We start from the raw sequence: 23,281 nt of genomic DNA, 5'->3' as shown, positions 1-23,281 counted from the left end.
TCTCCCTCTCTCCCTCTCTCTGTGGAGCTCAGGAATGTGTGTGCTGCAGATCCTCTGTCCGTGAGATGTGGGGCGAGTGCAGACAGGTTTGGGGTATAGCATGTGATCAGCTTCAGCGCACAGGTCAGATTAGACCATCATACCAGAAAAGACTTGCTCTTTCTCTTACACCCCACTGCTCCCTTACCCTTAATGTCTTTATCTCTCAGCTTCATTCAGTTCAGGCATTTGTTACAATTCTCTCTATGGCTCCTGTTGTCGAATGAGCTGCTTCGTGATGTTTGCTGTTAACTTTTATTCAGCTGTGCAGTGTTGTGAAGCGGAGAGGCCAGGCCCCCGCCTCAAGTCAGCAGCACCAGTTGTGACCTGTTCTTCCTGCCCTCCAGGTCTTTGATCCTCCACTGTGTTGCTTTTGTCCCTGTTTACCCAATATGACAGGGATATGGACCAGCCCCACATGCGGGCAGATGGGGCTTTAAGTAGTTCCTGCAGAGAGGAGGCCAAAAAGAAGTGCAGGTGCTAAACCCCCCCTCCCAAAAAAAACTCAAATCCCTTTCCCTTCCCCGAGGGCAGCCTGTCAGTGTGTTTATTTTCTCCTGTGTCATCACCAGGGATCCCTCTTGTCCTACAAGTGGATATATGGTGCTATTCCTGTGCCGGAGTTTTGTATTACTCCCAAGGTGAATAAATAAAGGTGCTGCCTCTTAGTATATATCTACTATGGATTCCTCTGGAAGGGAGCTTGACAGATAAAATACAACAAATACAACAAAAAAAAAATGGACAAAGACTGAATGAGGGACACAAGCTGTCTAAGAAAACTGCTGTTTTTTCTTGCTTTCACACGCTTAAGCCAGGTGTCAGTCAAACATTTCCCGGGTCAACCCCCCACACCCAGAAAAATAGGAACTTTTCCACTTGAACTTACTGACACTAACCTCATTTATTTTCATAAACTGTCCCTGTGTCTGTATATCAGCTTTCAACGGCGCAGAGTCTGTTTTCTACGTGGAATGTCTCTTCGATTTATAGCTGGTCGATCCCTCCTTGAGAATGGCCATGCATCTACGGCGTAAGTGCAAAAACAGAGAGTAACACAAGATCAGATTTGGGATCGGAGGAGGAAATCAGGAACACAGGATTTTTTTCCTTTAAGTAGTATAGTCTGGAGTTTTAAGAAAGAGAGCAGAGGAGTGAGGGAGTGGGCTGGCCGCAGATCAACATTGGACCAGAGGAGACTCTCTCAGGCCGATCAGACTTCATTTGACAGGGACTTCCCCTTTGTCAAAGGGCCACTCCAGCTTTTGTCAGGGCGTCTGCTCAGGAGGAAGCAGGACTTGCCTTTCCATACAGCCAGTGCTGCCAGCATCAGGGCAACTCTCTGTGATGAGGGATACAAGATATCCTCACAGTGTCTGTCTCCACTGAGGCGGCTTCATGGTGGCGGATGTCAGAGGAAAGCCAAACAGATAAGAAGCAGGAATGATGCCCCTGTGTTTCCTTGTTGCGCCAGATTGATGGGCCAGATAGGCAGCTGTGTGTGTGTTTACACAAGGGCACCCAGTCGGAGCTGTAGTGCCCACTTGGGGGAAGTAACTGGTTAAAATAAGGAGAAACAAAGGTGGATACAGAGAGAGGGAGTTATAGAATCAGCTCCAGTTTCTCATCCATGTGCCAATGTGCCTGCGCTTGGCTGTGCATTTTTATAGCGCTGTTGTTATTATTGTAATTATATATCATTATTCCGGCAGAGAGAGAAAGATAGTTTCCACTGATGACATGGGGGCAGTGTGCAGGGCCTGTTGCAACTCGTGGGATGGAGAAATGCTAGTCTGCAAGATGTGGGTTTGATCTGCCTGAATGAGCATGCACACGCTTAAACTGGAGTCTGAGAGCTGCAGAGCGTACAGCGCATACATAATGCAGTACTTTCAGCCCTGAAGTCAAAATTACAGCTTGTGTTCATTTTAAGCACTTTTACTTTTGTTTTGTCCGTAAAAACAGTGAAAATGTGTGAGTGTGTGTAAGTGAAACAGAGAGAGCTGGAGGTGACCTCTGGGGGCTGGTACAGGGCCACCAGACACCCGCTGGTTCACCCTCTCTCCCTGCTCTTCCCTGACCTTTGAACTCAGGGTGAGAAGGGGGCGTGGACCAGGAGCTGGGAGAGTTTATTATTTCCTGCCTCTTCTCTCCTCCTTCTCCTCTTAGGATGCTCTCTGAGGGAGGGATAGAGAGAAAGGGAGCAAGATGAAGAGAGTGAGAATGAGTACAGGGATAAAGCATCTGCGTCTCATAGATCATAGAGGGATAGACGTCCCACCAGCATCACTCACAAATAGTGTTGAAACAATTAACAGAAAATGAATCGACAATAGCGTTGACAGTTGAGTAATCATTCGTGCCATTTATCAAGCAGAAATGCAGAGTGTTCCAGATTGTCAAATGTGAAGATTTGCTGCGTTTCTCAGTTTTATGCAAGTGTAAATTGAATATCTTTGGGTTAGTTGGACGAAAAAAATAGCAATTTGAAGACTGGAATCTAAGAAACTGCGATGGGACATTTTCAGCATTTCTTTACAGAAAGGTAATCAATCAATAAATCAATAATAATAATAATTATAATAAGTAATTGTTCTTTGCAGCTCTACTCAAAACTGGCCCCAACCCTCGTTATCTTCTAGCCATACTGCAGCACAGAGCGGAGGCTAAACAAATTGACCTGCTTGAGTGTGGAGCAGATGAAACAGTGTTTAGGTTCGAGAATGAAGGGTTAGAAACCTGTTCAGCTTCACCGATCCCACCCAGACATCATCCTTTTAATTTGACCCACCCTTCAGCCCCGGTCGGCCCTTCCGCTAATGTCTGCGAGCCACCGAAGCGCCAGTGTGAATATCACAGCTGGACGACCATTGTCCCTCTGGCCTCAGGCTCAAACCCTGGTTACCAACTAGGAACCTGGGATCAAAGCTTGCCCGGATTACTAAGAAAAAGGAGGAGGAGGTGCCGCGGTTGGAGGGGGTCGGGTTGAAAAGGATAGAGGAATGCTCCTAATTACGTGCCCTCCAGTGTGTCTGGACCTGCACTTCAGGCTACAGTGAACCTATGAGGAAGCAACACAGTGTGACAAGAGAGTGATATTAAGAGTGAGGCGACAGTCTCTCCACAGCCACTCCATTAGCGGGAGATCTCAGCGGCCCAGTGGGAGAGAGAAGCAGGGGGGCAAAGAGGCTGGACATTCCAGCCTCCGTGGAGACACTGAAGTGGGTGAGAAGAGGGGTCAGAGGAGAGGGTGGGACGTGGAGATCAAGGAGTGTGTAAAGAGGATGTGTCGTGAAGATTAGAAGGATTGTCGGATTCATTTGAAACCTAATAGATTTTCTTCCCGCTCAGATCCACCTTTGAAATCCCTCTGCAGCTTGTTTTGTCATTTATTTCTGTCTGACCTCTTCTGTTGCTCATGCAGATGCTGTCATGTTGCCAAGCAGAGCTCTGGTTTGATGTGTTTTTCCTCTCCTCTGTGTTGCAGGTTTGCTGAACAGACAAGAGTGTGCGCGCTGGGCAACACGGCTGCTGGCAGGGGTCAAAGTGCACCATGGACAGTGGCCTAAGGGTCCTCCTGTCCACTGTGCTGTGTCTCAGCCAGTCTCTGCTTATCAGCTGCTCATGTAAGTTGTTGCCACAAAAATCAAATATTGACAATGGAGCAAATGATTGAAAGGTGTCCCTCGTAGTGATGACTGCACAAAGATCTCTTCAGCTTTCGTGCATGCTTTTATCAGTTTATAGGAGCAGCATTGCAGCTGTTTTTAGTGAAAAATCTGTTAACCCAATGTACGCTACCTGACCATCACCAAAAAGCAGGTAGCTTATCTGGTGAAGAAAGTGTTGATTATATCAGATATATACCAGATAGTTTTCTAAGCAGACCAAAACTGAGAAATAAAGAGGGTCAATGTTTTGCTTTAAGTCCAAGCGGCCACAAAATTAATTATTGCAACTTCAAATTAATAATTTGTGAGTTTTTCATACTCTTTGTGGTTCAAAACATCTGGTGTTGGGGCAGGTCTATCCTGCCGTACACCAGAATGCTTAAGAAGCAGATAGCACATTAGCTGTCACGGCAGGCAACACAAATGTTGGTGCCTCTTGACAGTCAAAATTTCAGGAAAAAATGGTATAGTATCAGAATGTGTTTTTTAGTTCAGGCTAACCAAACGTCTGTAACAATATTCTGATCTGTTTTTCTCTGCTCCTGTCTCCTCACAGCTCAATATCCCTCCTTCCGCTCTGAACCTGCCTCCTTGGTCCAGAGTCGAGGCTCTGTTGCTCGTCTGCGCTGCTTAGTAAGTCCTTCTTCAGCGGTGGTTTCCTGGCGCTTCAGAGGCCTTCCCCTGGACCAGCACACCCTGCCTGGTGTGGAGCTCAACGAGGGCTCCCTCACCATATCCTCCCTTAAGCCCAGCCATGTTGGCATCTATCAGTGTGTGGCACACTTAGACCATGGGCCGGCCATCGCCAGCCGCCACGCGCGTGTGGCCATAGCAGGTACGGATACAGAGAATTACCCCTCCGTGCATACTTCTACTCACTTCAAAGCAAGGGGGTAAAGAAAGAGAGGAAGTTGCCTTGAGAAAAGGAAGGCCATTTTGTGAGTGTTGAACACTTTGAAAGAATGCCTGTCCTCGGCTGCCTGCTGCTGAGTGGCGGAGGGGAAGGAAGCAGTAGGAGTTTTTACTCGGGCACCCTTCCAGATGCCTCTTGACCGGTATCCTTAATGAGCCTTGGGCTTTCCTGTGTAGTGTGTTATGTTCCTGCTGGGATGCTGCTTGCTGTTGGACACTACACTAAGGGGTTGACCCTGATCTGGAACTGTATCAGGCATGAATAGAATCACTCACTGCAACAATAAACAAACCCAGTGATCCAACACAAACAGCTCAACTCAAGTAGCCCCGTCCGCCTTTGTTCTTGACTCAGCACATATTAAATGTCCAATATTCTGCACAGAAAGTAAGTGTAACTGAAGGAGTCTTCTTTTTTTCTTCTCACTGCAGAAATATCAGAATATGAAGATGGCAGACGGCGGTCGTTATCAGTGCAGGAAGGCAGCACTGTTCTTATAGAGTGTCCTCTACCGCACAGCGTCCCTCCAGCCCTTCCTAGACTAAGAGCGCGAGGGGAGCGGATAGAAGTATCAGCAGGTTTGTTTGAAACTGTGAAATAAATGGGAAGTTTCTGTTTTTTGTTGTTGTTTTTATAAATAATCCTTTCACTCAAAGTTGGTGATATGATAATATAAACTAGGAGACACTAGAAATTCAAAGATCTGCTATATTATTTACACTACGGCTGCAACTCATGATTATTTTTATGATCCATTAATCGGCAGATTATTTTCTACATCTACATATCTACATTTCCTTCTATTTTCCAATGAGATGTCTCAATTTCTTGTTTTGTCAGTCAAAAACGATATTCAGGTTAATAAATCAGAGAAAAGCAAAACAGCATTTTCTGCCTTTTTTGCTTTAAAAAAAAGGAAGGCTCACACTAATCAGATTCAGATAAGCTGTCTGTGCTATTACTGAAACTGCTGTTTCCTTCTCTTGTCAGATGACTATTTAGTTCTTCCATCTGGAAACCTTCAGATTATCGCTGTTTCAGCCCAGCACCAGGGCATGTATAAATGTGGTGCATTCAACCCTATAACTGGGGAAACCGTCATGCAGCCTCATGGCACGAAGCTGTCAGTAAAACGTAAGTCTGATGACATTTAAGTATTTTTTTTGTCAGCTGTATTTATTCTGTAATTATCTACTAATATGGTTCACTTGTTTGTTTAGATTCAGACTCCTCCCCCTCAGTGCGGATAGTTTACCCCACCTCCCCAAAGACTATTTTGGTGCAGCATTCACAGCCGCTGACGTTGGAGTGTATCGTGTCTGGTAGTCCTGCACCAGCAGCAAAATGGTTTAAGAACGATAAGGAGGTCGCACCAGGGCCTTCTCACCAACAACAGCACAACAACCTGGCCTTCCTGACAGTGACGAGGACTGATGAAGGGAGTTACACCTGTGCTGCTGAGACCGAGCAGGGGATTGTGATCAGCGCTAACTATACTGTGAATGTTCTTGGTAAGAAAAAGACAAGAGAGGGTGTTTGGGGGTGAGGGGACTGTTTGCAGCCTTGTGGTGATGTTAATCTTTGGGCCTCTCCTCCACAGAGCCTGTGTCTATCACAGAGGGCCCGACTGACCAGCTCGTTTCTCCTGGCTCTTCCGCTCGTTTTACCTGCGTGGCAAAAGGAAACCCTTCCCCAAACATCACCTGGCTGTTCAACGCTGACCCCATCACGCCATCGCACCGCTTTCAGATCTCTGGATCCTCACTTGTTGTTTCAGACGTGACACCACAGGATGAGGGTGTGTTTCAGTGTCTGCTGGACAACGGGATTGGCTCGGCACAGTCATATGGAATGCTTACGACGCAATCAGGTATGTATCTTGACATCTTCAAATTGCCTGTTTCTATCTGACGAACAGTCCAAAACCCGAAAGAGACTCAACAAATCCTGACATTTGAGCTGCCAGAACCAGAAACCAGTGATTTATAAATGAGTTAAACAATGATCAGAATTATTATTGGATCAGTTTATCAAGTTATTCATCCCCACTGTCCCCAACATTCCCCTTTAATATCCCTTTCAGAACCCTCAAAGCAGGATAAAACTTGATCCAGTGCCACTTTGCCGCTGTGTAACAATTTGAGATCATGACTAACCTAACAGCATGAGTTTGTACGCTGACATTGGAGTACTTGCAGAGCTCAAGAGCTTACGGATACAAAAGGGAGAAGTTTGAGAAATGCCACATAATCTTAATTGATGCAAAAAAATCTTGCTAGTGTTCTTACCAGGCGGGATCTCTGAGGGCCTGCACGTACAGTATCTACAGGGAGTCCTTGCTCCTTGAGTGTGAATGTGTGTGTTTTTTCTGAGGGCTGGTAGGAGAGGCTTAGCCAAGGCCGCCCTCCTCCTGAGCCTTGAACTGAGCTTGAGCGTGAGAGTGAGCTTTGTGCACGCCGTCGGGGATAAGCCCCCGGACACTGGAATGTAAGGAGTAGCAGTGGAGGGTTATGACGAGGACCAGACCACCCAGCTGTCAACATCATACACAACTGCCTTTTATTTATTAACACATCACAACCCTCCCCCCTCCTCCGCGGCTCTCCTCCAAGACTCCCCTCTTCTCCCTCCCCAGCCGCTCTACGCCATGGCCCCATTCCTCAGCTCGCCCCTCTATCTGCAGAATGATTAATACAGCTACATGCGGTACATAGGGAGTACAAATCAGACGGGATCAGGCGAGTTCACTGCAGAACATTTGCTCCCCTTCCACAGACCACAGGAAGAAGAATGAGATTTAGTATCTTTAGCTGCAGACCACGTAATGCGCAAAAAACGAATATGAAGCTGATAAGCAGGATATGCCCAGCAGAGGTAAACACTCTGGGGTCAGTTTGTGTTCGATTACTCTTTTAGGTACCAGGCACCGGAGCTTATCGAATGCCCTTTGCATTCAGAGTAAACAGTGCGTTGATGTGTGCAGTCTGCTATTGTAATTCATCAATCAGAGCAATCTGAAATATGTTTGGTTTTCTGTTTGGTATCGTTGTTTCCATCGCCATGACGACTCCCTGCTTTCATCCTTTAAGTGGGATGTACCACACGGGAGATGTGGTGTCTTTATTGTGTCATGCGATTGGCTGTTTCCGCCCTGTCATTCGCATCAACGCCCACTGCGCTCCCGTGCTCCTAAATGACAAAGCTAGCAGCCATACAACAAGTGCTGGGATGATTATATGATCAGTTGATTGACCCTTTTCACTATTTTAGGATATTTTCTAAGCTAAATCATTAACAGGTTAAATGCGGATAAAGAAACTGTTAATGCCCTACTCACAACTGCCACGTCAGGAAGGCGTATTGTGACATCCAGGCAGTCAGTTAAGAATATAAGAAATACATTCACTTGTCCTCCAGTAAGCTGAGCTCTGTCCAAACTGAGGCTCTCGTCTCTGCTAGTAATCCCCTGTGATTTACTGTCACATTTACTCCCAGGTGTTCGTCTCTAATGGACTGACCTTTTTCTGGGAAGAACCTGGCAGCGAATCCCTGTCCAGGTGTAGTAGCACTTACTCAAGATCTATCACTCCTCTCCGTCAGGATGATGAAGATGCCGTGGCCTTAATTGCCTCCTCCTGTATCAGTGGGGAGGAGGAGGAGGAGCCCTGCCTGTGGTTAAGCTGTGAGTCAGAGCTGTGGAGAGGCGAGAGTGGTGGAGGGCAGAAGGAGGGAACGAGCAGGAGAGTGTGTAGGACTGGATGTAGTGCTGGGGTCTGATTCTCTCCGGTATTTTAATGGTTGGCGTGTGGAATGTGTGGCAGCTGGCCGCAGTCCCAGGATCAGGTCTAGTGTTACCAGCTTCAGGCCTGTTTGTTTTACAAAGTGAACTGGTGCCGCGCACAAAACAGCCAGAAACTGGACCCAGGACCCTGCAGTGTGCCCCTGTGGCAAGCCTCACTGCTTTAACCTCCTTATTCACTTGTTTACGTTTTAATATTCAATTATGAATTGACCTCAGTGGTGTGGCTTGGAGTGGAGCTGTGGGCTGTGCTCAGTGTCCTCCAAACGTCTGTGAAAAATTCCACCCAGGCTCTGCCAAACTGGTGTCAGCCATAATAAGGGTCCCAGCTTGCATGATTTGCCCAGGTGGACCGCTCTGGCTCTGGCGAAAGATTTAATGAAAAAAACAAACAAAGCATGATTATGTAGTGGAGCAAAGATCCAGGTTTTTCTCGTTATTTTATGTAGATTAAAAGGCTTGTTCCAAATGTAAAACTTTCCAGCACTGCTGTGGACATGTAGAGGCCACCTCTGTTAGTCACTGAGTGAGTAATATTGTTGCCATCAGCTTTTATTACACTGTGCTTTCTCCAGTGACGGATGTCCAAAACTTAGATCCAAATCCTTAATCAAGAAACAATGAAAAAATAAAATATATGCATACAGAAATACAAGAAATAGTGCCTATAAATGCTGTTGTCTTATTTCAGAAATATAAGTGCTCCCCTGTCAAGGGACAAAGTCTTGGCACTGGGCTCTAGACAGTTAATTGCATTGCCTGTTTTTACTCCAGCTTTGTTTATTGTGCATAGTTATATTTGAATAACCTTTGACCTCTCTCCCTAACAGATCCACAGCTGGGCTCGACTGACGGTGCGCTGCTGGAGGCTTCATCATCACTCCACCCCATGCAGAGCGACGAGGGCCACGAGCGCTTCCTGACCGAAGATGAAGGCGACGCGATCAACCTGCCGGCTGAGAGAGGTAGTGACCGTCCTACTCCGGAGGCGCCGATCATCATCAGCCCGCCTCAGACTCACAAGCCTGATGTGTACGACCTGGAGTGGAGGGCTGGGCGTGATGGAGGGAGTCCAATCAACGCCTATTTTGTCAAATACCGCAAGGTGAGGGAAAGACAGATTTTAGCTTGACCGCCTAACCAACAGAGACTGGGCGAATGTAGTTTGTTCATTAAATAAAGAGGGCCGAGACCTAAACTGACTGAAAGGTGGGTCATTTTCCTGTGTTTGCTTCAGTAATAAGCTCACTCTGACTATAAAACTGCAGCGATACTAGTTAAGTTAAGACTTTGTTGGCAGCAGGACTCTATTTTTCTGGAGCTGGAAATTGTGACAGAAACCTCTCAGGGATCCTTTCTGAGGCCGTTCCCTGTCGTTAGTCAGGATCGGAAAGAGTCTGAACTATGCAGGATCGTAGGCAGACAGATGATTCTGTTTTCCTCTGGCATTTTTAGTCATGTGTTTGTGTTTGTCTGTGTGTGTGGCCTTCTGTCTTTGTCTGCGTCAGGTTGATGAAATGGGAACAGTGGTTGGGAGTTGGCATACAGTTCGTGTCCCTGGCAGTGAGAAGACCCTGCGGCTGTCAGAGCTGGAGTCCTCCAGTCTCTATGAGGTGCTGATGGTGGCTCGAAGTTCAGCCGGCGAAGGCCAGCCAGCCATGCTCACCTTCCGCACCGGCAAAGGTCAGTCCAACCACTCGCTGTTAACAAAAAGCCAGAAAAATCAAACACTGTTAAAACAACAGTTATTAGCAGTGTACCTCCAATTCCTACGTGTTATTAGGCTAGTGTTACTTGTCATATTCCTGGGAATAACTGAACACCGGAAGACACCACCTCACCCCATTTTCCAACACAGTTATAATAGAAAGAGGAAACTTTTCAGCTGCCTAAAACATCCACAGTAAATGTCAGGTTTTGGTGTCATACCCTCTGAGTTAAAGAGCATCTGGTTGTTTCTGGACTCGAGATTTTGCACTGACATTCAACAGACATTCAGGAAGAAATTTATCAGAGAAGAAGCAGAAACATGCATCTCTTTCTCCATCGAAAAAATATCCCAAAAATATGCAAAGCACATTGCGTTTTCAAGTTAGGGGTGTACAAAAATGCACTCTAGCTTTTTGCTGTGATCTTTGTGTTTCTACCTTCAGAGCAAACTCGTATAATCACATTATGTTTGTGATTTCTGGAAGAAGAAGTATTTTCAACCAAGCAAATTTTTTGGCTCAAGTTTAGCAAAATGAAATTAGTTCAGTTTGTGTGGACTGAGGAAGATTAATAACTGAAGTAGAAGCAGATGAGACAGGCTGATTATAAATTAATACACCAAAACATAAAATGCTTCATTACTACATAACGTCTGGATGATTAGAAATGAATTATATACAGCCATATGCTGTATCTGAAGGTAGATTATTCCTTTAAATGACTACTTCCTCCACATTGTCCAATTATAAATCCAAAGTACAATCATAATGATCAGTGTTATAATCATAGTGAATGACTGTAAGAATGTTTTTTGTGTTTTTGAGACAAATAAAAATAAGAACAACCGCAAATGTTCCAAAAACTAACAATAATGCTATACCACAGCAGGGTTGACAAAATGTTCCCTGGTCAGAAATATGTAAAAAATACTGCCAAAACCCACACATATGATTGTATCCCAAGGGTGGTTCTTTTACAAAAATGATCCTGGACCAAAAGAAATGCCAACCAGGCTCTTATGTCCAGATGCGGCTTCAAGCTCACAAGAACAATACCACCTCCCTATTTGACTTATCCTCAGTAAGGTCTGTGAATGTATTTTGTCTGTATTTATTCATTTAATTCTTCAGTTATATTTTATTTAAAATATATCTCCCTACACAATGTTTCAAACCTTTAAAAAATATCAAAATGAGCCTTTAAAAACAACCAAGTGTGTATAAGTAAGAACTTCAGATACCCAGAAACAATAACCAAGATGTGATGGCTACGGCCCTGATTAGAAATATATAAACTACAATATTATTGTTCTTTTATTTGTACTTGAAGTTCCCCTCCACTCAAAAATCTGTTTTTCTTATAGTTCCTACAGTGCAATGCTTGAGCTTCACTGTGCAGAGTTTGACACTAGAAGGATGTTTTCATCTTCTGAAAGTAGAAAGTTTTTCTGTGCTCACTGAAAATCTGACTTTAAAGGGGCGGGGCCTTCGAGCATGATTGGTGACATCACAAATAGTTCCATCAGCATTGCGGTTTTGTATGCTGGTTCTGTTCATGAAAAGGGTTCAATTGGATACACGTTAACATCACAAACTCACCCAAGCAACAACACAGCTAACTTACTGAAGAATTGTCAAAACCCTGAAACCCACCCTGATAAAACCCGAACAGCTCCGGAAACCAGTAGGAAATTTAAGAGTTCAGAGCCAACATCCGGAGCCGTTCCTTGTACTTTTGGTGGAACTGATAGCCCTGAAGACCTATTAGACCTTGTTTTTCTTATTCCCAGCTTTTCCTTTTCCTCTCTCAGAGAAGAGCACCACCTCCAACAAGAATCCGTCCAAGCCTCCCGTCATCTCTGCACCGCCCAAAGCTCCGGAGGACAAAACACCCAACACACACTTTGGCGTCGTCATACACGACAGAGGTAGGTGTAGACACAATCTCCGACTGTCTTGTTTGTCTTGTCTTGTTTTGTCGCTGCAGCTGGTGGACTGTGTGCAGACAATGACTGCGGGATGTTTCTGAGGAAATTATGGGGCTTTCTGATGTGTAGTTGTTGAGTTCATGACCAGACTGTGTTGAATAGATCTCAGAGCTTCATGTTTAGATGGGGTCTGCTTTGTTTCTTTCTGCCTTGGAGTACAAACAGTGAAACGATAGTTGACACCCTGTAATGACTCTTTGGATGAAAGATGCTATAAGCAGAAAGCTGTGAGAATGCACACGGCTTAAGGGTCTGATCTGAGTGTGTGTTTCTGTGTGTGTGTGTTTGTTTTCCTGCATTAGAAGCAGGCCTACTTTTCCGAAACTCACATTTGTCTTTTTCACTAACCCTCTTTTGTCTCTCTCTTACTCCTGCCCTCTCTAACTCTGTGGCTAAGAGCCCAGGCAGTAAGTACACATTGCTCCACGGCATGCCGCTTCACTGTGTATTCTTTTAATTTTTTCTTTCCTTGTGAACTTGTTCCATCCTTACATGAGTTGGGATGCAGTGATGACGGTTGCCAGTTCGCTCTCGTTTGTTTGCACGACTCAAACGTTGTTCCTTATTTGTTTCTGCCCCAGTACCCGAGGCCCCCGATCGCCCCACCATCTCCATGGCGACTGAAAGTTCGGTGTACGTCACCTGGATCCCGAGAGCCAACGGCGGGTCTCCGATCACGGCCTTCCGTGTGGAGTACAGACGCGGCCGCAGTGCAGAGTGGGTTGTGGCTGCGGATAATATCTCGCCTCTCAAGCTCTCTGTGGAAGTTCGCAATCTGGAGCCTGGTGAGCTTTCACATAGTTTTCTCTACAGTCCACTGAAGCGTGACATGATTCCTCTGCCCAGATAAGGGTTTCCTCTTGATCCTTCCTCTAGTAAGAATGAAACACAGAACTGATCAGGGGACGCTATATGACTAGTTTGCTTATTGTTATTTCGATGTAGAATTTGAGTCTTTGAGTCAGCGTTAATCCAGACTGTTACCCTTTCACTGCTGCACACAGGAGTGACTCTTTTTTAGTTTATTAGTGACAGACAGCTGTTGTCTCAAAGTGTTTAAAGCATGCAATCATTATTTTGTGGCGCCACATTAACATAATTTTTGTAGCTTGGCTGTGATCTGTATAACAATATTTGTAAAAAGTAGATAACATATAGAATGAACTTCTAATAGAATAAAATAAGATTTAAAATAATCATTTCTGCCATGAGCAAAGCAACAAGGATTTGTTTGACTTGAGCTAAGACTAAAATAAATTCAGTCACTGTACTGTAACGTTTCCCCTATCATTGTATTTCTCTCTCAGGCTCCACCTACAGGTTTCGTGTGGTCGCCATTAACATGTACGGCGAGAGTCCTCACAGCATTCCCTCGAAGCTGTACCAGGTGCCACAGGCCAGCCCGCGTATCGCAGACCGTCCAGTGGTCGGACCTCACATCTCATCCACAGACGCCATCAGTGACACACAGATCATGCTGCGCTGGACTGTAAGTATCTATGTATGTTGTATATCAGCAACATACATAGAAGACCAGTGAAACCTTCTAGATACATTTTATCAGGAATATTTACAAGTTGTTAAGTTAATTGCTGAGATCTGGAAAAAAGGCAGTCAGATGAAGCAAGAAACATGAGCAATCAGATTTTATACAAACTTATTTGGAAGAGCACAAAAAGACAAACTCAAACTTGGTTCAACATTCACCACATGTGCTATATTTGTTGTAGCCTCGCATACAGACACTTTAGGTGCACTCACTTCAATTTTCTTTCAACTATAAAATATTCAAGGCCTGTCTACCCCTATCTTATTTTTTATTCAACGTTAGCCACTGCATAAAACCAGCCAGTGACAGAATAACTTGGGTGATATAGTGTCTTTTACAGCTGGTTCACCTTGTTTGAGCTGCTGGTGGTTTGCAGCTTGAGACTCAATCAGTCCTTTAATTGAGCGGCTGTGCTGATTAGAGCTCCACTCTAACGGAGATTAAGAGGCCTTGTCCGTCTACGTTTTGATTCTGCTCTCTTCAAAGCCGTTTCTCCTCCTCACAGCAGTTTGGGCTGCAGATGCATGCAGATAGTTCCCCACATTTACTTAACCTCAGACAGTCTCATTATTTTCTGAACTTCAGACAGACAGTGCAATCACAGTCTTGCTTGCAGTCCTGTACATCTGCTGATAACAAGCCCTGCCATTAGTTGCTGGAAAATTTCCTTTCTTTGTATAATAATTGCCTACCAGATTGCTGTAGTCTAACGTAATCTTTTTTCCATCCCCATCCAGTATAGTCCCTCGAGTAACAACAACACTCCAATCCAAGGTTTCTACATTTACTACCGGCCCACAGACAGTGACAATGACAGCGACTACAAAAGGGATGTGGTCGAAGGTAAGTGAAAATGCAAACTTTAGTGTGTGTGTGTCAGTGTTTCCACTGCAGATTGAGTGTGTAGCTGGCGTGGATTGTTTGTCGACAGCCCCGTGCTTTCCCGGACGTTCAGCCTCGCACTCTGCAGATGAACTGGGAGTTGAGAGGGTAATGGATACTCAGTATCAAGAGTGGGGTGTAGTGAAGAGGGGCATTTCTGCTGTTTGATTTATAGAGAGTGCTGTCCCTGGGCAGCAGGTCTTTCTGAAATCTGTTTTTAATAAATGGGTGCCAGAGCTGAAATATGAGCCCGGCCAGAGGAGAAGGGCTCAGGTTGCTGGCTGGAATGCTAACAGTGGAGCCTGGTACAGGAAGGGAAGGAGGGACGTCCTTTCACTCCACCCCAACTCTTTAACATCTGAGCGACTAGTTTTCCACAAACTGCTCACCGTCGGGGACAAACGTCTGCAGGCCTGGGTACCCAGTGAGCGTTGTGAAAAGATGTCCGTACATGACTTGTTTATACTTGATATCCCTATATTTCAATGCTGTTGAAAAAACAGTCATTTGTAACCTAGACATTTAACAACATTTCAACCAGTCCAACATCAACGCCAATTTTAAGACATAGACGACACTAATTATTACCACAATTTTTCTACTAAAACGTACAACTTAACAATAATTTTAAAGTTGTCTGGATTTTTTCTTACCTGCAAATCTGTGCTTACTTCATCTTTTGAAAATGTACTTTTTTGGATACCATACCTTTGGGAAAGTAAACACGTTTTTTAAACTTTTTAAACCTTTTTTTGTTCATGTATAAATGAAAGTTTCCAATGCATCATCATCTAATGTCTTATCAAAAGCAGCCGTATAAGAACTTTGCCTAAACAAGACGAAACTAATCTGACAAACCACTCGATGCCAATAAGTACTGAGGTTCAGTACCTGCCCTTCATTCGTGCTGAAGTCACTTTCCCCTCAGATAATCTTCTTGTGTAAAACTGCATATTTAAAATCTGTGATAGAGCACAAACTGGCATTTCTTTGTGTTTTAAACGTCTGCTTCTTTATTGATTCTGATTTAAAGCACACAGTAGATTTAGCTTTTAGCAGCAGCTCTATTTTATTGTTCCCTCCTACAGCAGTTAAAATCTACCTTGGGCAGAGGTAGCACATGTACAGTGATTTATTATGCTTTATATTAAACAAAACACAGCAAAAGCAGTAGCTTATTTCAGCCTCATTTGTTGGAAATGTAGCATTACCATGCCGTAGATTGTCGTCTCATCTGTGATCTTAGAGCACGTAGTAGTGAGATTGTGTGTGTGTGTGTGAATACTGGAGGCAGGCCAGGACAAACATGAAGCTGCCATATATGGAGTTTGTCTAGAGTAAAGCAACTGTCTGGGCCCTCGTGGGACTGACGGAGTAAGAGAGAAGGGTGGAGGGGGGGGGGCTGAAGCAAAAAGAGAAAGGGGTGAATGAGAGAAGGAAGGAATATGAGCTCCATGAAAGTGTGATACCTGAAGAGAATGAGAGAGAAAGAGTGGAAAAACTGTGTGTTTACACAGGATTAGGAGCAATGTGAGTCCACATCGGCTCATGGAGGAAGTGATTTCTCACCTTTGTTCCATTTCTTTCCTTCCTCCCTATCTCTTCCGCATTCTCAGGTGTAAAACACTGGCACATGATTGGACATCTCCAACCTGAGACCTCCTATGATATCAAGATGCAGTGCTTTAATGATGGGGGAGAGAGTGAATACAGCAACGTCATGATCTGTGAGACCAGAGGTAAGAAAACACAAAGGTGTACCACACAAGGAATGACTCATGCCTCAATCAAACCTCCGCTTTTATCAGAAGTCTAGGCATGTTTCCGCGAAGGCTGTAACTTTAATGACGGGTATGATCGCCATAATTGCACAACATAAATGTACAGAGTTTTATGAGACCAGCAACAATGGCTTACATTTTATAGTTTGGAACTGTGTTATTTTTCTTTGTTGCTAGCGGGTAAAGAAAATGTTCCTCATGTCCCCTCCTCCCTCTCTGCTGCAGCACGTCAGTCACCGGGGTCACCTAGCCAGCACCCCATCACGCCACCTGGCCCCCAACCTCAGGAGCCACCTAGCCCGCCAGGAGGACTGTTGTACCTGATTGTGGGCTGTGTTTTAGGAGTGATGGTGCTCATCCTGCTGGCTTTTATCGCCATGTGTCTGTGGAGGAATCGCCAGCAGAACAACATGCACAGTGAGTTTATGGACAAAGCAAACCCAAGCTAACATAAAAGAAGTACAGTTTATGCTGACACTGAGATTTTGAATAATATCTATAAAAACCATCTATCATGTAGTGTATGTTGTCTTCACACCAAGTTTTACTGTAGTTCAGTCTGTAGCACCGGCACACACACAAAGAGTTAACTCCATTTTAGTTCTCTCATATTTAAAGATAGTTGGCCCCAAGACAGCTTGTGCAGCGTATTTCAAGTGTTCATAGAGCATATATGGATCCCACAGCGCTTGCAAAAGGGTTTGCCATTGTTGGATGGACTCTTTACCAGAGCTTTTGGATCTGTAAATAGTTCAAGTTTTGTAGCTTCAAGATTTTGTGAGGAAAGCTAAGATTGAGTCACAGGTGCTAACTTTCTGTACAATAATTCACTGGAGTTCATTAACGCCAGTGAATTGGACAATAGATTTACCGGTGGCAATATTTTACCTGAGTTTCAGTACTGAGACCAAGATAAGATAAGAAGTATTAGTTTTCAGTTTGGTACAAATCCTTTCTCACACTGTACAAAGTAAGCCTTAAGTAAGTGTTTAATGTTGTCTTAACAAAAGCTGCTTTATACATATACAATACTAAGGTAAAAAAGGCTAAATTATTAAATAACCCTAACCCTAATCCCTATTAACCCTAGAATATCTGATAAAGAAGACACAAAAGAATATGACAAAGTTTCAGTGCCAAATGATACACTCTGCTGTGATAGAAAAATAATAAAAGTAGCTCTTCTTCAGATGCAAAAGATTATTTCATATCCAAAAGGTTAAAAAGTGAAAAAGAAATTGGCATTAACTATAATTTTTCTTGTTTATTCATAATTATTCTTTGAACTAAATTAGATCAGACTTTCAAACTAGTCTCTACCTCCATCCTAACCATTCTGCCTCTCTCTCCGTAGAGTATGACCCTCCCGGCTACCTGTACCAGCCAGCAGAAATGAACGGCCATGTTCTCGAGTACACCACCCTTCCTGGCTCCAGCCGCATCAATGGGGGCGTCCACGGGGGCTACGGGCACAGTGGCCCCATCCTACCCCAAGGGTGCCATCACCTCCACCACAAACTCCCCAACGGCTTGGCACTGCTCAACGGCAATGGCAGCCTGTTCTCGCCGGGCCACCCACACAGCCACGATGGCACCCTGCCACACAGCACCCGGGACTGTGAGCACTCGCACCCTCACCACCACCATAACGTGAGTTCTTCGGTCCAGACACCACAAAGTTCTCCAAACTTAGAAACGGACCACTCATTCACATCCATGATATACGAGTGTTAAATGACCAAGTGTGATATTTTCCATCAGCAGGTGCACATACAGTTTGGTTTGGCTAAATGTAGTGTTTGTGTTCTCTTGTCAGGGTGGAGGCATGTACACAGCTCTTCCCCAAACAGAGTCGTCGGATTGTATGAGCTGTCAGAACCTGTGCAACAATAACAGGTACGGGAAGAAATCGTATTAATCCAGGCATAAACTGGACATCTGGGACACATTATTTCTGCTCTGTATTTTTCAGAAAATCAGTATTTTTTAAAAGTCCATAATATGAATTCCAGAAAATATAATTTGTATAATTTGTGCAACAACCCGAAAAGCATTCTGTAGTGTAATCATTTATTTCTTTTTTTAAGGGATTCTGGTGCACAATCCACAGCCCATTTTCTATTACTGGAAGATTCTCTGAGTTGTTTGTCTACAAGAGCTCCAAATTTCTTGTAAACTACAGTGATTAGTGTCTTACTGTCTTCCCGCAGCAGGAAGCACAACAAGTTTTTGGTGTGTGGGAACATAAAAATCTTGGTGAAACACCAACCTGCGACTAAAAAAAATCAAATTAATTTTTTTTTTTTTATTTGAAAAAGCTGAAAAATATTAACCTCATGCATAGTGCAAGGAGATCGCTCATATTTTAGAAGATGCAGCTGAGCAAAACGCACACACACACACACACAATCCCCCTCCTGCTAGTCCTGTTTATGTACTTAAGGGTCCGCAGCATCACAGTTTACCCTGTGTGCACCCAGCCAGCAGACCTAATGAGCCCTGTGTTTATTTACCTCTGGCTGCTGGGAAAAGAGGGGGTGTGGTCACAATCCAAAATCATGTACAGATAGAGGGAAGCTGAGTTCGGGGAAACATGGTGAAGTTCGCTGCGTGTAACTGTCTGCATTTGGGAACTTCACCGTAGAGCAAAACCACAATGTGTCACAGTTATTTAGAGGCAGTGAGACCGGACCTTTAATCTCCGGTTCGACTGTTGAAAATGGTTTTTGCAGCTGTGCGAGAGTGTTCCAGTTGTGTTAGAGCTGTCATTGTTTTCTACACTGTTAGGAGTATTAACACAAGGGTTTTCTGTGTCTGGCCGAAAACCCACAGATATCTGCAGAGAGGAAGAGCCAGAGCGGTTTGTGAAACACTGCTGAGAGTTTTCAGTGGGTGAGCACTCAGCAACGCACAGGCACCTTATTAACCAACGCTTTTCTTTCCATCTCCCTCTGTCTCTGAGCAGATGTTACAACAAGACCAATGGCACTTTCTCCAGCGGCACTCTGCCTCTAATGCATCGCGTGGCGCCATGCCAGCAGGACGGGCTGGAGATGGTGCCTCTGGGCCAGGTTTCGTCGCAGTGCCACGGCCCCGACAGCCAGATGCACTGTGATGACCAGGGGGCCGACGCAGCGTACCAGCCAGACGAGCACAAGGAGTCCTCGCCCTCACAGCATTCCTGCTGTCTGGTTGGGAACAATGAAAACTGTCCAGCAGACAACACTGGTGAGACACATTTTTATACCCACAAAATCTTTCCAAGGTCTTTTTCCTCCTCCGCCACTTTTTCTTTTCTTTTTCCTCCTCTTCTCTCCTTCTGGTGTTTTCTCACTTGTGATATACAGAACCAATAGATAATAGGAAAATCATTAGATTCTGCCTGCATGATGCAGTTGATGAAATTAAATTGCCACAGAGAAGAGCAACTTCTCACTGCCTTATTGGCCCTGGTTATGCGTTTCCTTTATTTCAATAGATCTATAATTACAGGTCATTTCTGGTTAAACACTAATTAATTGAATCATGAGGTTTTAGAATACAATATAGAAAATTAGATGCAAAAACTAGATTAACTTTAGGCCCGGATGAATTATCCCCTTGCTTTTTAATGTTTTCTCATTGTAATAGTTTTTCATTGCGACACTTTTTAATCTTTGGATGGTAGCGTCTCTTACTTGTCGCCAGTGAAATATTTGATGATAAATGTAGCAATAACGCAGAATAACATAATTATATCAGACTGACTAACAGCCTCTACAGCAGTGTATATGGATATACTAGTTATCAGCCCCCTAGCACAGTGTAAATTTAACCATAGACAGTTACAGGCATAGTTCCATATTTTGGGAAGCACACTTATTTGCTTTCTTGCCAAGAAGATTGATACCACACTCCATAAGAGAGAAACTGGTTAGCTTAGCAAAAAGACTGGAAAAGTCTCAACCTGAGGATGCTCGGCAGCCAACTGAGACTCCAGAAAGTCCTTTCTCCAAGCCAAGATAAAGTCTAGCACTAAGCACTAAAAACTTCAACATTTTTAAAAGTTGTTTTTTTGCCCGGATTTAACAAAGTTGTTAATTAGTGATATTTAAAAGCTTAAATCGTTGGACAGAACCGGGTTAGTTGTTTCCCCCTGTTTCCCGTCGCTGTGCTAAGCTAACCTGCATCTAACTATAGCTTCATATTACTGAGTGGTATAAACATTTTCATCTTACTCTAAGCAAGAAAAGTATCGTATTTCACAAAATGTCAAACTATAACTATTGTATAACTATTGACATTGGAACTGAAAAACAAATTCCCAGTGATTAAGTGAAGACATTTACTTCCAGACCCTCATGGTTAAAAACTATTGTGAAATCAAACTCTGACAGTCCTTCTTCATGCCCTACTAGTTTTTATATCATTACCAATCCTCATGTTGTATGCAGACAAGCTATGCAGGATCACCACAAATTACACTGTGGGCCTCTCCAGAATCTGCTCTTGTCTTTTTTAATATGAAGTATAAACCAAAGACTCTTTCCTCTCTCTCTTTATCACCCTCCTCTCTCTCTCCCTCTCTCTCTCTGCTCTCTCTCTCTCTCTCACCTCTCTCTCTCCCTCTCTCCCGTCCGTTCCCTCTCTACCTGTGCAGCTGAGGAGGAGCTGGAGTGTGTGGACACGGAGGGCCCTGTGGTGTGCTGGGAGAGTCTTGGCCTGCCAGACTTGGACTGTGACGAAAAGCCTGGGTGGATCTCCAGCAGCAGCCTGGCAGGAGAGCTGATCCAGCCCAGCCCACAGGAGGTCTGAACGCAGCCCACACACAAACAAGCACTCCTGCAGTGTGGAGATTTTAGAGAAACCAGGCTGAGAGACTGGACGAGAGACAGTGGTGGAAAATGTCACAGAGGAAGTATGAGGACCAGCGATGGTATAGTCAGAGACACTGCATGTTACGGTGACAAAGACACAAAACTTTCGATGGACTGAGCTGAGATGAGCGACGTGGGAAAAGACATTACAAGAGACTGAGAGCAAAGTGAGATGGAGGGAAACCTAAAGAGCAAAGGAAACGTTGCTCAAAGACTGAAACTATATCCCACTGGAGGGAAGACTCGTAAAAGATCAAAAACTCTTTAGATGACTTATTTATTTTTTTGTAGTAGTAAAATATTATTTCATATGAATGTATCTGTTTTAAAGGAAAAAAGTTTGTCTTTTATATTATTTATGCCTTTTGGATGAGAATATTTTTTGTTGTTTTGTCCCTTTATGTTCCGCTTAAACGTGGAGATTAGCAATTGTCCGTGTAAAGTTTTGTAATAATATAAAGAGAAGATATGGAAGAGTAAACAACAGCCTATTTTCAATGTCTTTCCTCCCCTCCTTCATGTGCAGCGCCCTATGACTGATTGCCATAGTGAAATTCCCGGCCTCGGTCCAAACCCATCGATATTTCTGGCAGGCCTTTGATGTGGCTCTGTGATGGGCTGTTCCACTGCAGTGACCCCTGAACGGGGTGAACACTCCCTTCCCTGTTCAGATTAAGGCTGCTGCTCTTTGCTTCAGTGAATACTCGATAGCTCATCACTTTACGCAAAATGCACTGTTGCTTTGAGAGCACTGTTGACCTACTGGCCCCAATCTGTTAGAGAAGTGGAGTAGTTGCATTAAAACAGAATTGTTAAGTGAGAGGAGTCCTCTCGCACACATCTTTGTATGTTAAAACCGCTCTGCTGCGAGTAACAAAATACTTTTTGAGATTACACAGTTGAAGATGATCTGACCAGGTGGAAATCTAGTGCCAATCTCCAGATCTAAAACACAAACTGCATCATAAACAGCAGAAAACTCTTCATCCAGAGAAGACAAGATCCTCTGTCATCAATGTGGTGTTCTTGGTATTAAAGGGTCACTTCACCTAAATCATAAAAAAAACAGGTTTTTTCACTATAACCTTCCAATGTTGTGTTGTTTCATTTGGTTGTGTCCACAAACAGGTTGCCCCAATTAATGAACATTGTGGTCTGTGGATAATTAAGAGTAAAAAGGACATTGTTTATGGAAAGACACAATGCTATTGAGCTTTTCAATTAGTACAAACTAAATTTTTATAACTTGAGTTGTACTCAAAAACTAAAACTAATCTGCATGGCTGGCTACCACTAGGGGCTCAGTGATTTGGGTGAAGTGACCCTTTAAGTAATCACAAATTGGGAAGATTGGTAAAAATGGCCATCTGTCCCAGTTTAATGCCATTACAATCCATGATTTCTTGGAACTGACTGTTGGAGCTGCTAACACGCTGGTGTAGCGTTAATATTTTGAAAACTAAATGGACAGTGGTATATTAGAAACAGAAGGAGGGTGATTTGAAATGCTCCTGATGTGTGAGGGTACTGCAGATAACTCATTCATAAAACGGTTGTAATATACTCTTCTCAGGTTTCAGCCTGCGTTAGCCTAACCCATTTTTCTGAAAGCTTAAACCCTCCATTGGTTTTAAAATAATCTCCATGGTGTGTTGGCTGATTGGAGTTGATAGGATTGCAGCGGGCAGATGACAGGGCTGGCCGTGCTTCACTGAGGATGACTGTGGTGCAGGCTTTCCATGCCTGGTGCCTGTCTGCCTGTGTTTTTGCCAAAGTTGGCTGCCAGTCCTCAGGCCCCGGCTCGCCTGGCATCTCTCCTCCCCCTGATGGTATATGGGATATTCCTGGCACCCGGATTTACTCGCCTGCTGCTGAGGCGTGGCATGGCCTCTTCCGGCTGTTATTTTTAGTCTCGATGGAGACTGGCGGCATTCGTTCAGTTGACTTCACTTAAACTCAGTTCTTTCCCAGGAATAGCCCGCCTGAGTTTCTCAGGCTTGAAACCCTCAAGTTTTTTAGATGTGCACCGATTTGAATTTGTTTCTGAGGTGGGAATCCAAAACAAAAAGTGACTGACCCTTGCATTTTTGGAAG

General features: G+C 44.1%; 1 protein-coding gene across 1 annotated transcript in view; it reads left to right on the top strand.

Annotated features, from left to right (window-relative positions):
• The window catches only part of cdon (cell adhesion associated, oncogene regulated), a 31,445-nt gene extending 9,777 nt beyond the window's left edge, over positions 1-21,668 (top strand). The window contains exons 2-19 of the mRNA XM_035680400.1: positions 3,527-3,665; positions 4,267-4,545; positions 5,055-5,201; positions 5,614-5,757; positions 5,844-6,134; positions 6,224-6,493; positions 9,253-9,527; positions 9,931-10,105; positions 11,943-12,059; positions 12,701-12,904; positions 13,427-13,608; positions 14,406-14,511; positions 16,167-16,289; positions 16,557-16,748; positions 17,686-17,981; positions 18,148-18,227; positions 19,297-19,559; positions 20,971-21,668. Coding sequence (XP_035536293.1) covers positions 3,593-3,665; positions 4,267-4,545; positions 5,055-5,201; positions 5,614-5,757; positions 5,844-6,134; positions 6,224-6,493; positions 9,253-9,527; positions 9,931-10,105; positions 11,943-12,059; positions 12,701-12,904; positions 13,427-13,608; positions 14,406-14,511; positions 16,167-16,289; positions 16,557-16,748; positions 17,686-17,981; positions 18,148-18,227; positions 19,297-19,559; positions 20,971-21,125 — 3,372 coding nt within the window. The 5' untranslated portion in view covers positions 3,527-3,592 and the 3' untranslated portion in view covers positions 21,126-21,668. The remainder of the gene's footprint in view (positions 1-3,526; positions 3,666-4,266; positions 4,546-5,054; positions 5,202-5,613; positions 5,758-5,843; positions 6,135-6,223; positions 6,494-9,252; positions 9,528-9,930; positions 10,106-11,942; positions 12,060-12,700; positions 12,905-13,426; positions 13,609-14,405; positions 14,512-16,166; positions 16,290-16,556; positions 16,749-17,685; positions 17,982-18,147; positions 18,228-19,296; positions 19,560-20,970) is intronic.
• The last annotated feature ends 1,613 nt before the right edge of the window (positions 21,669-23,281 follow it).

Source organism: Morone saxatilis, unplaced genomic scaffold, assembly GCF_004916995.1.
Source record: "Morone saxatilis isolate NCDOM2014 unplaced genomic scaffold, NCSU_SB_2.0 Contig8, whole genome shotgun sequence".
NCBI lineage: Eukaryota > Metazoa > Chordata > Actinopteri > Moronidae > Morone > Morone saxatilis.
Note: the sequence above shows the minus strand (reverse complement) of the source record. Positions and strands in the feature narration are given on the sequence as shown.